General features: G+C 34.5%; 1 protein-coding gene across 2 annotated transcripts in view; it reads left to right on the top strand.

The window, feature by feature from the left end:
• Window positions 1-15780, top strand: part of LOC150102896 (thymidine kinase, cytosolic-like) — a 224501-nt gene that overhangs the window by 26008 nt on the left and 182713 nt on the right. The window contains exon 2 of one of the 2 annotated variants that reach the window (XM_090397539.1): window positions 15595-15626. The exons of the other annotated variant lie outside the window; for it this stretch is intronic. Within the exon in view, the coding sequence (XP_090253665.1) occupies window positions 15595-15626 (32 nt within the window). The remainder of the gene's footprint in view (window positions 1-15594; window positions 15627-15780) is intronic. 2 annotated transcript variants of the gene reach the window in all.

The following is a 15780-nucleotide window of genomic DNA, read 5'->3' as shown; positions in this document are numbered from 1 at the left end:
GTGCCTGGCAGTTTTTAATAGAGGAAAAATTAATAGAAAATTAATTAATTAATTTATAATATATATATATTATAAATAAATTATAAATTATTATATTATAAATTATAAATCATATTATAAATTATTGTATAATTAAATTGATTTTAATGATATTGGTTTGAAGAAAAAAAAACGGCAGTGAGAAAAATATTTATGCATTTTAACTCATCGTAGACGTCAGCTGAGCAGGGAAAGCAGCAGAAGGATGTCAACTTGTCAGCGAAATGCTTACCGTATTTACTCGAATATAACTTGCCCTCACGTATAACTCACACCCCTGATTTTACTTTACGAAAAAATACATTAAAAAGTTTTGCATATACCTCGCACACGAAAAATGTTTAAACATATTCACGTTGAGGCGATAGTAACTCGCTCCCCCTCAGTAACAACATGCCCTCCCCAACAGCCATTATACTGCAGATGCAAGAAAAAGAAGTGTCCCTGAATAAGGTACAGATACTTATGCAGTCTGTGTAATATATTTCTCATCAAATAGTGCAATTAGAGACAGCTGGAATAAAAACGGCAATAACTAATTAATCACATTCCCCTCTCACAGAAACTATGCTGTATAAACTCCAGCAAAACCATATGTTGCACCGGAAACAATGTATCTAACTAAAAACTATTGTCCAATTTTTGAAATAAGTGTTTGCATTTGAAATTCTCGATGTCATTATGACAGATCACAAAGGCTAACTTCAAATAAAATTCTACCACGAATTTAAACATGCCATATAATGTTTGTGTGAGTTCCCCTTCCAGCTCAAATGCAAACAAGCAGCAATAAAAATCAACCAAGGGTTGAAACTTTGTGTGAGTTGAACCTGCAGGTAACGAGAAGTTCCATCAGAACGATAAACGACACTCCATCATGAATGTGTTAAAACTAAGAAATATATAGTGAGTGTTGTTATAGTTCGCCCACTGATTAGAGGTCCCTCGACACTTCTGCGCATGTCAGAAAAAGGAGAATCCATTCCGGTAATAGGGTAATCAGTCTGTCTTCTGGGATGTAATAATAAACAAACTGAGTTTGTTTATTATTACAGGTCGGAAAATTTAGCTTTTCTTTTACGAACATTGCTGTTTTTAAAGTGCAACTATTTTGCTTGTATTGTTGGGAAAATGTACGTAGAGTGTTAATAAAATTAAAAAAGGTATAGCATAAAACAAAAATGTAACTAAGTTTATTTTTAAGAAAGTTTTCTATAAAATAAAAATAATTATACAGAAAAACAGAAATTATTTCAAATGAACTTAGATATTCTAAACTTACAGTTGAGAGAACTGAGACACTTTAATGTCCTAAATTGATTAATTATTTATGACTTGTTGTGACTCTCAATAGCATGCAAAAAAAATGTTGGAAAAAATACCATTGTCAAATTCTTTTAATCTTCAGAGTCATCTGAATCGGTGTCCGAATCGCCATCACTTTCACTTAAACTGATCACCAAAGGTTCGCACAATTCTTCGATAATTCCGTCTCTATCCCAATATATATTTTCCAATGAGATGACATGCGAGCAATATTTTCCCCACTTTTGAACTGTAATACTTTCAATCGCCTGTTCTGAAAGCTTAAAAAGTTTCGACATGTCAATATCCCCAGTAACGTTGCGATGGCGAATGAAACTTTTCACTTCTGCCCAAACATACTCAATAGCATTAATATCGCAATGATATGGTGGTAGCCTCAAAGCTAGAAATCCATGCTCTTTGAGCATCGTGTCGAATTTAAATAGTTTAGTTGTGGGCGAGTTTCTTTTGACCAAATTAAGCAATTCAATTTTTCGCATATTTGGGGAATGAGAAATGTTATTTGCAGAGAGCCAATCCATAAGAACTTGCTTCTTATTAGAAATCCATGCTATATGAAGTGATATGAAGCATTATCAATTATAACAACAGCATTTTTAGGAAGGTTTGGAATCAGTTTTTCTTCTGCCCACTTTTCGAAGATCGTAGAATTCATTTGCCCATGGTAATCTCCAATAGTTGAATTGGCTTTGTATAGTAAGTTTGAATTCGCTAAAAAACCCATTTCTCCACCCGCACACATAATTATTATGTGCCGCGAGGCATTTCCGGTTTGTAGCACTCCACATTCTTCTTTAGACTGCCAACATTTTCCATAAGTTAAATTACTATCAATCCAAGTTTCATCTAGATACACAGTTGGTCTTTTCTCCTCCCTGAAACCCTGAAACGTCTGCGTTCTACATAAAACAATGTCACTTCGCTCCATGATAAGTTTCCTTTTATTCTGGGACTTTTTAAAACAAAATCCGATTTCATGAAGTATTTTCCTTAAAGTTTCTCTTTTCCAAAGAAAATTAATTTTTTCTTTAAGCACAGGAATCAATTTCGGAATAGTTGGCACTCTTTTCTCGACCACGTAAAAATCGTTAATAGTTCTTCATATAACGTCTACATCAAAATCATTCAAAGCTACGGTTTCGATGGTTTTCTTACTCTGGCGCTTTTTTTTAGGAGATTTAAATTTTGGCTTACCTTCACCTTTTGATTTCCTATGAATTCTTTTAACAGTCGACCCCGATACGCTCGCAATTGCACTTGCACGTTTTATGACTTGAGAAAGGGGAACAAGAAGATGCCTTCTGACGATTCTTTTTTGCAGAATGTCAGCACATTATTCAATATTCTTTTGCAAGAGCTACTGAAACGTGTAACAATAGAACTTGTTGACTGTACTGGATCCATCATACAAATTAATAAAAAAATAATGCAAAAAAGGAACAACAAAAATCAAGCTAGTACTAGTACAGCGACAGACAAGAAAGCACGTAATTTCGCATGTTGGCGACTAATTCGTACATCCTTCATTTCTTTCTCCCCTTCAGCATGAATCGACTATTCTTGGCACCAAGCCAAGAAGGAATCTATAAATGGTGGGCGAACTATGTGACAGTTGCAGATGTTATGGGATTCGGTTGAAGAGAATTAGCATTTCAATTCAAAAATTTTCGGCTTTTATCTTTGAGTCGTGCGATCTTTTGTTAATACTGCACTAATCATATGCATGTCTTCATAGTTTCTCTATCTATACTGGCCTACCATTGCTCTCTGTTTCGCAGTGTGCTTTTATTTCTCATTAGTTATTTGTGAAGGATTGTTCTTTATGTATCTCAAGTCTTGTAAATTAATGTTCATTTTTGTTTGGAATAATGGGAAGGAAGATTTCACTGTTTAGGTTTCTGAAAATCTCCGCATATATTTCTCACTGCAAATTTTAGCTTTAATTATGGGAAAAAAAAGTGAGAATTTTATTCGTATAAATACGGTTTTATCACATACACATGCCCAATATTTATATATGCAAAGTATGTAATTTATTACATAAAAATGTATGAATATCTCAATTTTAAACACTAGTTCCAACAATAATTAATATTTTGAATTTAAAAACACATCGCTTTAATGCAGCAATTAAAATTTATTGAAAAACTTAGTTTCTTTTACTACAACTGAGGTTTTGAAAGTTTTAGTTATGGTAGTGAGAATTTTGTTTCTGTTTTCTGTCCGTTAGCTTATTAATTTTGGGATGAATTGAAGTGACAGCCAAACGGAGACAATCATCGGACAAAGTACTGGAAAGTACTTTGTCCGATGATAATTCAAAAGTTGAAGGATTTCTTCATGGGAAAGGGCTGTCTCTTTCAGTTCAACAAAGGGGTTCACATATTTTGCCTCTGGGGATCCTCATGTTTGGGATAAAACTTTTCAAATGACAACATCTTCAAGTGAGCTGCAACAACATCTGATACTGAATTGTGTGCATCTGCTTCCATAATATAATCTGAGTATGACTGAAACATTTCATTATTTCTTTCTGCAATCATATTAAACCAGAGTTTGAGTTTCTTTTTGAATGATTCGACTTTGTTCCAAGCATTAAATTTTGTTGTATCTTGACCTTGAAGTTTTAATTCCACTTGGTTACGTAAGAAAATATATTGCTGAGATATGCCAGCCTGGCTACCCATTTCTTATCCTGGAAATAATGGGAATTACAAATAGCTCAGCTTCCTTTTGGAGTTCATATAACCTCTCATGAACTTCACCGCAGGACAGCCAATGAACTTCCAAACTTCCGAATGTTGAAAGATTTCGATGTCTTTAAATTCCCAATCACTCATGAATACCTTCCATGTTTAAAAATACGCTGCTTCGTCACTGACATTTCCTACATAGATGTTATTTAGGTGTTCTGGGTCTGAGCTTTTTCCACTATAAAATATTTATTCAAAAAATGACAAATTTCAGAAGAACCTCTCATGGCCTGGTATAATTGATGCCAGGGCCCGGCAGTTGAGAAACCTAGATCTACATTGAGTTGACTCGGGAAAAGAAAAATTGTATTTGTTCACAGCCCACTGTAGGAAGATGCCTGGCAGATATGACAGATACGACCACCATGTTACTCTTAATATCATATGTTTAGAAGATACGTGTTTTGACAAAGTTGCAGTTGGTGACTTTTCATATGCTAAAAATATCAGTTATTAATAAGCTTTTAAATAATGAAAAGTTTTGGTGACTAAACACAGTTCTTTTCTATTAGCTGGGTCATGTTATTATGCCCCTCAGCCAATGGCTAGAGGTTCTTTACATCACCTGTAGTTTTCAGCTGTTGGGCCTTGTTCCTACAGTTAGCTTTGTGTTTGTTGGTTAGTATCTTTCGTGTAAAACAAAATTTAACTTGTACGTATTATAACAGTTAAAAAAAAAAGGTTGAATAATTTATAAGTCTAAAAGGATAGCACCTGTAAATCGTTGACGTGCCATCAAAATTCTCAGACGCGCCATAGGTTTGTCATATATGATCTACACCAATGCCATCTACTGCCCACCACCACTAGTATTTTCAGAGATAATCACAAACATCCGTGCCCACGGCAGGATTCGAACCCACAGCCTTTTGGCTGGAGAGCGAATATGCTAACCATATGGACAACCAGGCCAGCATATTTGGAGACCAAATCACTACAGTTTTTAGATAAAATAAGTTCATGCTGTCATGCAGGGCATGAAACAAAATGTGTCATTCAGTACTTACTCATGGAATGGGATACAACATATAATCTCGTACTTCTTGTTTTCTATCTGTTGAGCATGTTACAAATTATGATATGTGTTTTCTAGAGACACGAAAGTTATGTTACAAGGAAAATGGCTTTTTACTTTCCATTTGTATAATTCACTGATAATTAAGAGAATTCTATAATTGTTTGTATTTTTAAATTTCTAAAAGTGTAGGTATATCCTGAAGGCAGACATTAGTTTTACTACTAAAAAAAACTTGAAATTGGCATGTCATACATATTACCTAATCTGTAAAAATGTACCCATCCACCCAAAATTGAAGGCTCATGTTACAAAGTTAAGCAAGCTCCTGCTAGATGTGCAACATGAAACATAGCCTGGTGTGATTGTGTTAACTCCATGTAAGCTGTTCCTCCATTCTTCTACATGTTTAACATGTATTCCTGCTAGTAATATTCAATTTTCAGTTTGTTAGAAACTTGTGTTTATAGGTCAGTATATCCAGCTGTTCTAGTATCATCATCCATCGCAGAAGGTAAGTGCTCTGAAAATACTGATATAACAAGCTCACTCCATCTGCTTAATGATGTTGAGCCAAACAACATTTTGTAAAAACTACCATGATTGAAATCGATACAAACAAGGGAACATGCATGTGTAAAAATAATCATAATTTAAAATTATGAATCTTTTTACAATTGTTTCTCTGTGTCACGTTATTAGTTTTGGTTTTGTAACACATCTAATCAGCACTTGTGATGTGCTCATTATTGATATTATTGTTATCAAAATGAAATGTAAAGCATTTGAAATTTCAATGTACTTACGAGATTCTGATAGTTCTGTTACTTTCAGTCTTTTTTATTGTAATTTAAAATTAAGTGTTGAGATATTTGTTGTTTTGTAAAGACATTATCTTTACGCTAACGAAGACAGCGTGTCAGTCATTACTACATAACTTCTCGCTTGCAATATACATGAAGTGCACATGCTCTCCGAGGAGATTGATGGGTGATTGACAGCTGTCAGAGAGGATCCAGAACAAATGCCTGAGAATTGCGTTTAATTCCGCTTGGTTCATCAGAAACCTCTAGTTACACCGAGAAGCCAGCCTGCCAGATATCAAGACCCACATGATAAGCATTGCAGAAAAGTTCTTCACAGTTGCAGATAATCACCCAAATCAGCTAATTCTACAGGCAGCTGACTACAAACCCTCAGATCGCTTGAAACATAGCAAACCAAAACCCTTCATCGCAAGAGAAAGCTGATACAGCACGAAATGCTCACAAAGAGCAGGTAAAATACCCATACTAGACCTCTTACCCACAATCAAGAACTCAGATAAAGGGGTAAGAGGTATAGTATGGGTATTTTACGTGCTCTTTGTGAGCATTTCCTGCTGTATCAGCTTTCTCTTGCGATGTTCCAAAATGGCAACCAGAGAATTTTGTTCTTAGGAAGTTTTTAAGAAAAGTGACAGTCGGGAGAATATTAATAGAAGATTCCAAAAAGAAATTGTACCACTGTGAATCTTTAAACTTATGTTAAATATGTTTACTATATATGTTTAACTTTATTTTTATTTATACTTACATATGTTTAACATATAAAAGTATATGTTAAACAACCCAATAATAGAATGAGTCAGATAATGAATGACTTTATTTTTTTAAGATAAGAAAATCTGTCAAGTGTAGACTTATTTTGAGGGCCTTGGATCCATTTAATTTTCTAGTTATTTATGTAATTTTATTTAAAATGTATATAATGTTTTAGTTTCATTAAATATATATATATATTTTATTTGGTACTTGAGCCAATAATTTTCTGGATTCTAAAAGAAGTAGAGTTAAAAGTCATTGCACCTATTGGAATAAACTGTTGTGTAATTATCTAGCACTTGGTGTAAAACAATACTGAAACTAATAATACTAACATAGAGAAACAATTGTAAAAAGATACATAATTTTAAATTATGATTATTTTTACACATGGATCTTGGATAAATATCAGCCCTCAAGAAGGCCTCAGTCAGATGTTAAAAGAGTTGCCACTCTACGTTGAAGCAATGGCATGAGTTCTAAGCAATGGATCTACATACTCTCTTCATTTCAGAAACTTTCATCCTTTCTGTCTGCCACTAAGGAAAAATTACTTTCCATATCCTTAACTAATGTTCACCAGTGTCAAGCTCCTGTTATCCCTCATATTTTTGGTAAATTAAAATTTTTGTCCATCAGCTGAGATCAGAATTACAGAGCACAATGATTACACTGGCCAACAAAAAAAAAATGTTTTTCTGCTGATTATGATCTGACACTTGTTTTTTTACTAATTTGGGCGCGCTGATTTCAAATATCAAACCCATTTTTCTCTATCACGTCAGGTTTTTCCTCTATGGCATTTTCTTTTTGCTAATTTGTAAGTTTTTGATATTTTAAGGAGGCAGTACTATTTAGAGGATCAAAAAAATCGATATTTTAATATTATTTTCTGAAAGTATGTACTTTTAAAAATCTGTTCCTAACTTTTTATCAAGAAATTCGAAAAATTCCCGAAGATATAGCCTATTATTCAAAGCGGTGCGCGGATCAGAATCGGAGCGCTCACCGCTCTCGCGAGAAGTCTCAAGTGTGTCTTACTACACAATGGGAATGTATGTGGCTCAATTCCTATTAGCTATTCAGTCCACTTAAAGGAAACATATGAGGACATTAAAAAGGTTCTGAAGTTATTAAAATATATAGACTATAACTGGATCATCTGTGTGGATCTTAAAATGGTGAACTTTTTACTTGGCTTTCAAAGAGGATATACAAAGTTTCTGTGTTTTCTATGCTTCTGGGATAGTCGAGCTAGAAACCAACACTGGAGTCAGAAACATTGGCCTCTTAGAATATCCTTAAATGTTGGAGAACAGAATGTTATAAATTAACCTTTAATCGACAGAGAAAAAATCATTTTTCCACCTCTACACATCAAACTGGGTCTTATGAAGCATTATGTTAAAGCTTTAGATTTAGGTGACTGTTTCCAATACATATGTGAAAAATTTCCACGACTTAGTTATGAAAAAATTAAAGCCATTGTATTTGATGGACTGCAAATTAGAACTTTAATGAGAGACCCAAATTTCATCAACTCATCATCATCATCATCATCATCAAATTCCTGCCATGTACCCTCAAGGGGTGTACAGGATATGACAGTACTACATGAAAAAATTACATCATTACTAACTTCCTATCTACAATTTTCCTCCAAATCAGTCTGTTACTTGTCAAGACTCCAACATTATCAGATCTTATATTTCTATCGTCTAAGGCACTTTGTACCGTATCAATCCACCTATATCTTGGTCTTCCTCTGGGTCGTTTTCCTGCCAACCTGGCAGAGAACACTTGTTTTGCTAATCTTTCCTCTCCCATTCTATTTAAGTGACCATACCATCTGAGATTAGCTCTGCTAACGCATTCCTGGATGCTGACAATGTCAAGTTCTTTCCTAATATCCTCATTTTTAATATGATATTGCCATTGATGCCATCTGTTCACGCCTCTAATCTTTCTCAGAACTCTCATATCTGCGGTCTCTAGTCTTTGGTCAAGTGTTTTACTTCTGACCCAGCTCTCAGATCCATAAGTTAAAATTGGTTTGAACACAGTCTTGTATACAGCTAATTTAGTGTTCCGACAAATTTCTTTCTTATTCCATATGAATTTATTCAATTGACTTCCCACCATACCAGCTTTGCTGATTCTGTTGTCTATTTCTATATTTAGTTTACCATCTTCAGTAAAAATTGTGCCTAAGTAGCTGAAATGTTTTACTTGTTCCACAGGTTCTCCATTCACAACACAGTTGACATTTTCAATGATTCTGCCTATTTTCATTGTCTTTGTCTTTTTATTGCTGACCTTCATACCATATCTATTACAACAGCTATTCAATTTAGTCAGAGAATCCTGCAGACTTGTAGCGGATTTATTTAGAAGTATAATATCATCTGCATAAAGCAAAGAGCTGACATTAACATCTCCAATTTTGATATCAGGTTTAATACCACATTCCTTCATAATGTGATCCATATAGATAATGAATAACAGAGGGGATAATGTACATCCTTGTCTCACACCAGATTTAACATTAAACCATCTTCCTGTACTTCCTTCAATTCTAACTGCTGACTCACAACTCAAATAAAGACTAAGTATTGCTTGATATAATGCCCCATTGACACCATATAACTGCAGCGTATTGAATAGCTTCTCTCTTGGCACCTTGTCATATGCCTTTTCCAAATCGACAAAACTTAAATACAGATCTTTGTTATATTCCCATGCTTTCTCGACTATTTGTCGTAAAGTGAAGATCTGATCCTGACAGCCTCTATTTGGCCTGAATCCAGCTTGTTCTTCACCAAGCTTTTCTTCCACAATTCTTCTCAACCGTTTCTCAAGTATACTTGCATAGATCTTGCCAGGAACACTCAGTAGGGAAATACCTCTGTAATTCTCACATTCAGTTTTATTTCCCTTTTTATATATGGGTACTATGAGAGCTCTACTCCAATCATCAGGAATTCGTCCCTCTGTCCAGGCTTTCTGAACTATGCAGTGCAGCCACTGTAAGACTCTTATACCACCATACTTCAGCATTTCTGGTCGAATATCATCTACTCCTGCTGCCTTTCCGCATTTCAAGCCTTTGATGGCTTTTTCTACTTCAAGTATGGATATGTATTCCTGACTGCATGCCTGGTCAGTGTTTTTTATCACTGTGCTGTCATCACTGCTTGTTTCATTTAGCAGTTTTTCAAAGTAATTACTCCATACTTCAAGGATATCTTTTTCTCCTGTTTTCATTTCGCCTTTATCATCTCTAATTCCTTTTACAGCACCCTTTCCTCCATTCCTAAGCTTCTTCAACAACCTCCAGAATATTTTGCCACCTTCTTGATATTTATTTTCTATATTCTTGCCAAAGTCCTCCCATGACTTTTGTTTAGCTAGTTTTACACACTGTTTAGCTTTCTTACATTTGTCTCTGTATTCTGTAAGAGTAAAAGCTGACTTATTTGCCAGGAACTTTTGATATGCTTTTTTCTTTTCCTTCACTGCCTCTTTAACTTCCTGTGTCCACCAGGGAGTTCTGATTTTTTTATCCTTGCACACAACCTCACCACATGCCTCTCTGGCAGAATCAATCAATGTTTCCTTCAGAGTTTGCCACTGAATCTCCAAGGTTTGATTCCTGTTCTCAAACTCTTTCATTTTCTTTTCAATAATATTTCTGTATTTTAGTCTACAGTTCACATCTGAGAGCTGCTCAACTTTTATTCGCTTTAAAACTTTCTTACATGTTATTCTTTTCAATATGAAATTCAATTTTATCCTGCTCAAGACTAAATAGTGATCACTTCCAATTTCAAATCCTCTGTACACTCTGGTGTCCTGCACCAGGGAGAAAACATCACTATCAACAATAACATAGTCAATGAGACTTTTCTTATTCCTAGCCTCTTCTCTCCATGTGAATTTGTGCACATTTTTATGTTGGAACATGGTGTTAGTAATAACCAGTCCATGTCCTGAGCAGAAATCCAACAGATATTTGCCATTATTATTAGCTTTGCTCTTTTCTCCAAATTTTCCCAAAATATTTTTGTATGTCTCACAATCATTTCCTACTCTACTATTTAGATCCCCAACAAGGACCAACTTTTCCTTTTTCATTGTGTCAGTTGCTTTTTCTAAAGCCTCAAAAAATTCCTCCACTTCTACCTTAGTAGAACCTTCTGTGGGACCATAGGCACAAATAAGTCTCATTTTCCAGTTCCCCATTCTCATATTTGCCCACATTACTCTACTTGAGACTGACTGCCATTCAAGAAGATTAGCCTCGTATTTTGTGTTGAATACTGTGGCTACTCCTTCTTTTCCTTGATTGTCATTGCCTGAATATAACATTTTGTATTTATTGCTCAGAAAGATCTCACCAGTTTTGGTCTTTTTTGTTTCAGTCACCCCTATTATGTCGATCTGGTACTTATCTAATTCCTCAGCTAGCTCCATTTCTTTGCCATTCAGGCTTCTTACATTGATAGTACCGATCTTTAACTCTGGTGATGTTGAGTTGGGGTTTGTTTTCAGATTTGTTCCATTTCATCAACTCTATAAACGAAATTGAGAAAGAGGCCTGGACTTCATTTACGATGGTTGCGAATAATTTTCTTGGAAACAAAAAAGCGTGCAATTACAAAGATCTAGTGGAAACAATGCTTGAAAATTTCCAGCGCCTAGGTTGCAACATGAGCATAAAGCTTCATTTCCTATACAGTCATCTTGATAGATTTCCCGAAAATGTAGGTGCTGTAAGCAATGAACAAGGCGAAAGATTTCATCAAGACTTAAAAACTATGGAAGATCGGTACCAAGGAAGATAGGATTCTCACATGATGGCCGACTACTGTTGGAGTATTCAAAGGGATTGCCAAAACAGAACACACAGCAGAAATTGCTGCTGTGTGTTCTGTTTAAAAATTTTCAGTTTAAAAACATGAGTTTCAGGGAAAAATTTATTCCCTGAAACTCATGTGTAAGTAAAATTGTTATTTTTTTATAAATATTCTTGTAATTTTTAATGAATATTGTTAAGTAGTTATGTATCTAATTATCGGCCTCTCTTGCATTCAAAGTGCCAGTACGTGCCGTTGCAAGTTCTTACGCATTTATTCGTTTACTAACAAGCGAGAGTGGTGAGTGCTCCGATTCTGATCTGCGCACTGCTTTGAATAATAGGCTATATCTTAGGGAATTTTTCGAATTTCTTGATAAAAAGTTAGGAACAGATTTTTAAAAGTACATGCTTTCAGAAAATAATATTAAAAAATCGATTTTTTTGGTCCTCTAAATAGTACTGCCTCCTTAAAACTATCAAAAACTTACAAATTAGCAAAAAGAAAATGCCGCAGAAGAAAAACCTGACGTGATAGAGAAAAATGGGTTTGATAATTGAAATTAGCGCACCCAAATTAGTAAAAAACAAGTCTCATATAAAAGTCAGCAAAAATTGTGTTGGACTGTGTTATATATATACAAAAAAAAAAAAATCAATTGCACTCATTCTACACTAAAGCATGAAACCTTTGTTGTTTCATGTTAACAAAAGAAAAAACATCAACAGATCCAAATGAGACTTTGAAAGGGAAAATGGAATTCATTTGCCTTGCTTAGGTTATATTCAAGCCTCAGATTCTTCATTAAAGCTATTGGGAGTGACTTTTGCCTTACTGTTTTCCACATCTCATATGGTAATATCACCTAAAGAGAGAGATAAGGGTGACTTTTTTTGGCATCAGAGTTTACCTCCAATTCTTGTGTAGCTGTCAAACTAAAATCATCCTGCACTATAACATGGTACCATAGCAATATCACTTAAAGTGATATTGCTATGGTACAGTGTAATTATGACACCACTTTAAGTGCAATATCACTTAAAGTGGCATCAGCATTTGCCTCACAACTCATGTATAGATGTAAAAGAAAAATCATCCTCCACTATAACATGAACATTTCAATGCGTGTCTCATCTGATCTTTTACTATAAAGACTTCGGAAAAATCCTCAGTAACTTGGATACTAAAATGTTTCCTGGTCCAGATTGTATCTCTCTTCTAGTGAAAATTTCTTTTGCTCCAGAATTAATACCTATCCTGTGTTGCCCATACAAGATATCATGCTCATTGACTGCAACATTGAAACAAGCCATATTTCCTAAAGAAAAAAAAAAAAAATAGGAGAGAAAAAAATTGAAGGTGAGATAGCTGATCTCATATGGAAGTAGCAGGATTTTTTCCTCCAGGAAATGCGAGTTTTTCATCTCATGTACAGGAAAATGGACATGATAACATATGCACTTTACAGACAAAAAAAATACTGTTGGTTGTGGTGAGCGGTACATGGCGTTGATGGTAGTGTCATTGTGTTGAAATTGGATAATTAAATAGTATGGAGAGAGCGGATATGCTATCCAGTCAGCCAACCAGATCGGCTCTGGTTGGCTGAGTGGATAGCATTTCTGATTCATTAATACAGAATCAAGCAATGAAACAATAGACTGTTTAAGCATCAGTACAAATACAGCACATATGCTGTAAGTTAGTGCTTCCCAAACTTCTGGATGTCAGGGCCCCCCCTTTGTAAAAATTAAAATATTTCACGTCCCCCCTCGAAAAAAATCGTAATGGATATATTATCATATTTATTGTATTTATATTCAATACAAAACATACACAACGAATATTGTAAAAATCAAATGCATATATTGCATTTTTTACCTCTTACCGTTTGGTTCTGAAGACAATGTAGGCTGTTCTGGTAAAATATGAAATACTGTCCCTTTTTTTTTTTTTTTGAGTCTGTTTCTGCTTCTTCTGATTGTTCGCGGGAATTTTTTTTATTTTTTTATCAGCCACTTATCCATCTGAGGGTTAAAATTTTTTTAACATAGAATAGATCAAATAATATCACCACTTACCGATACTGGTAACACGAAATTAGTGAATATTACCTGAATAAGGAATCCGTGGACCAGGAACATTTTTCTCTTTTGTGACTTTTCTCCCTTTACGGTAATTAAGCCTAACGTGAAACAGACAGCAAAGGCAGGTTATTAAAACGTGCATATGATTGGTGCAGTATTAACAAAAGATCACGCAATCGAAACATAAAAGCATAGCTGACAATTGAGTTGAAGTGCTAACTCTCTTCAACGGAATTCCATATGTGAAACTGCCATAACATTCATTATATATATATATTACTTAGTTTTAACACTTTTACGAATTTTTACACGTTCAGTTGAATTTTATTGCTGCCTTGGGAAATCGAACTCACACACATCTAATTAATAACAACAGTTTTTAGTTAGATCCTGTGTTTGCCCATGCAACATATGGTTTTGTTTCTGTATGAGGGGATATGTGATTGATTTATTAGTGTTTTTATCCCAGTTTGCACTATTTGTTGAGAAATATATTACACAGACTCCTCATACCTTATTCACTGGCATAATAAAAGTACTTGTTTTTATTGCCACTGCAAGCGAGTTACTATCTCCCCACATGAACTTGTTTAAGCCTTTTTTTCATGTGTGAAGTATATGCAAAACTTTTATTGGTAACAGAAAACTAGCTCGGATGACAATGATAATATAAAACGAGTTTTGATATGTATATAAAGTCAATATCAACAGTCCCTGATTACGAACACTTGTGATGAAAGGGACAGGAAGATTTAGAGCTTCCCTGGAGAGCATTCGAAGTAAATACAATTAACCACTGCTTTGAAATGAAACATATGAATAAGCAATATTTACTAATATTCATTAAGCGCCGAAATACGCAGGAAGAAGTTTGTGAACCAACACCAATGTGTGAATTTTTCCATTAAAATATAAAAAATAACAAAAAAGAAATAAATAATAATAAAAGTTAAATGCCTTTCTTTTAAAATAAAAAAAATCTACTTAGTCTTAAAACATTTTAAATTTGTTTTCATTATTTCACGGGCCCTCCTCAACAAAACCTATGGCCCCCCAAGGGGGGCTGCGGGAAGACGGCCCACAGTTTGGGAAGCGCTGCTGTAAGTCATTAAACACTGATACTATCTGTCCATCCATTATGTTGTAGTTTGTTTATATGTGTTTGTATACCTGACTGTGATATAATTTTGTAATTTAGTTTTGCCAAAAAGTAATTCATATACATGCCTGTTGTAGTGGAGAAGAATGAGGTGCTAACTTTATTTTATTGAAGAATTATTATACCTAATAGATTTCACGGTTTGATATGAACACAGATGATTAAGAAAATAACTATTTATTAACTTAAAAGCTAATATTTCGCTGGTATTATATCCAGCATCTTCAGAGCACACAACACAAAGTTTGTTACAAATGCAAAACAACCACAATCCGGTGTAACAGTGGGGCTAGTAAAAGTAATTGCCACGTGCAACACAAGACTAAAGTCCTAATATGGCGCCATCTAGGTTAAAAAAAAAAAAAAGTCTTGTGTTGCACGCTGCAATTACTTTTACTAGCCCCACTGTTACACCAGATTGTGGTTTTGCATTTGTAACAAACTTTGTGTTGTGTGCTCTGAAGATGCTGGATATAATACCAGCGAAATATTAGCTTTTAAGTTAATAAATAGTTATTTTCTTAATCATCTGTGTTCATATCAAACCGTGAAATCTATTACAAAAATGTCTGACGAACACATAAGCCTATCCACACGTATTATACCTAATATCTCATGAAATTTGAAAATAGTCATTTCAAAGAAATAAAAACGAATCGCAGTTAATTAGCTTTGTGTTAAAATTTTTTTCTGTGACTGTTCTCTCTCTCTCACAGTAATTTGAGAATACTTTTGCATATTCATACTAATTTTTTTTAAATGTTTTTTTCTCTTAGGTTATATTTGGACCTATGTTTTCAGGCAAAACGTAAGTTGTTTGGTTATAAAGTTTAAATAAAGAAATCTGAATATCTACACTGATGGCATGGGGGAGGGGAAATCAGCAGGGCTGGCGGAAACGGGCATGTGGTGCATACGGACGCCGCTACGAAGGGGGCGCCGGGGAATGGGTCATAAGTTCA

Source organism: Typopeltis vanoorti, chromosome 9 (assembly GCF_054136105.1).
Source record: "Typopeltis vanoorti isolate ZY-2024b chromosome 9, IOZ_Tvanoo_1.0, whole genome shotgun sequence".
Classification (NCBI taxonomy): Eukaryota; Metazoa; Arthropoda; class Arachnida; order Uropygi; family Thelyphonidae; genus Typopeltis; species Typopeltis vanoorti.
The sequence above is the reverse complement of the archived record's forward strand: the minus strand, read 5'-3'. Positions and strand labels throughout refer to the sequence as shown.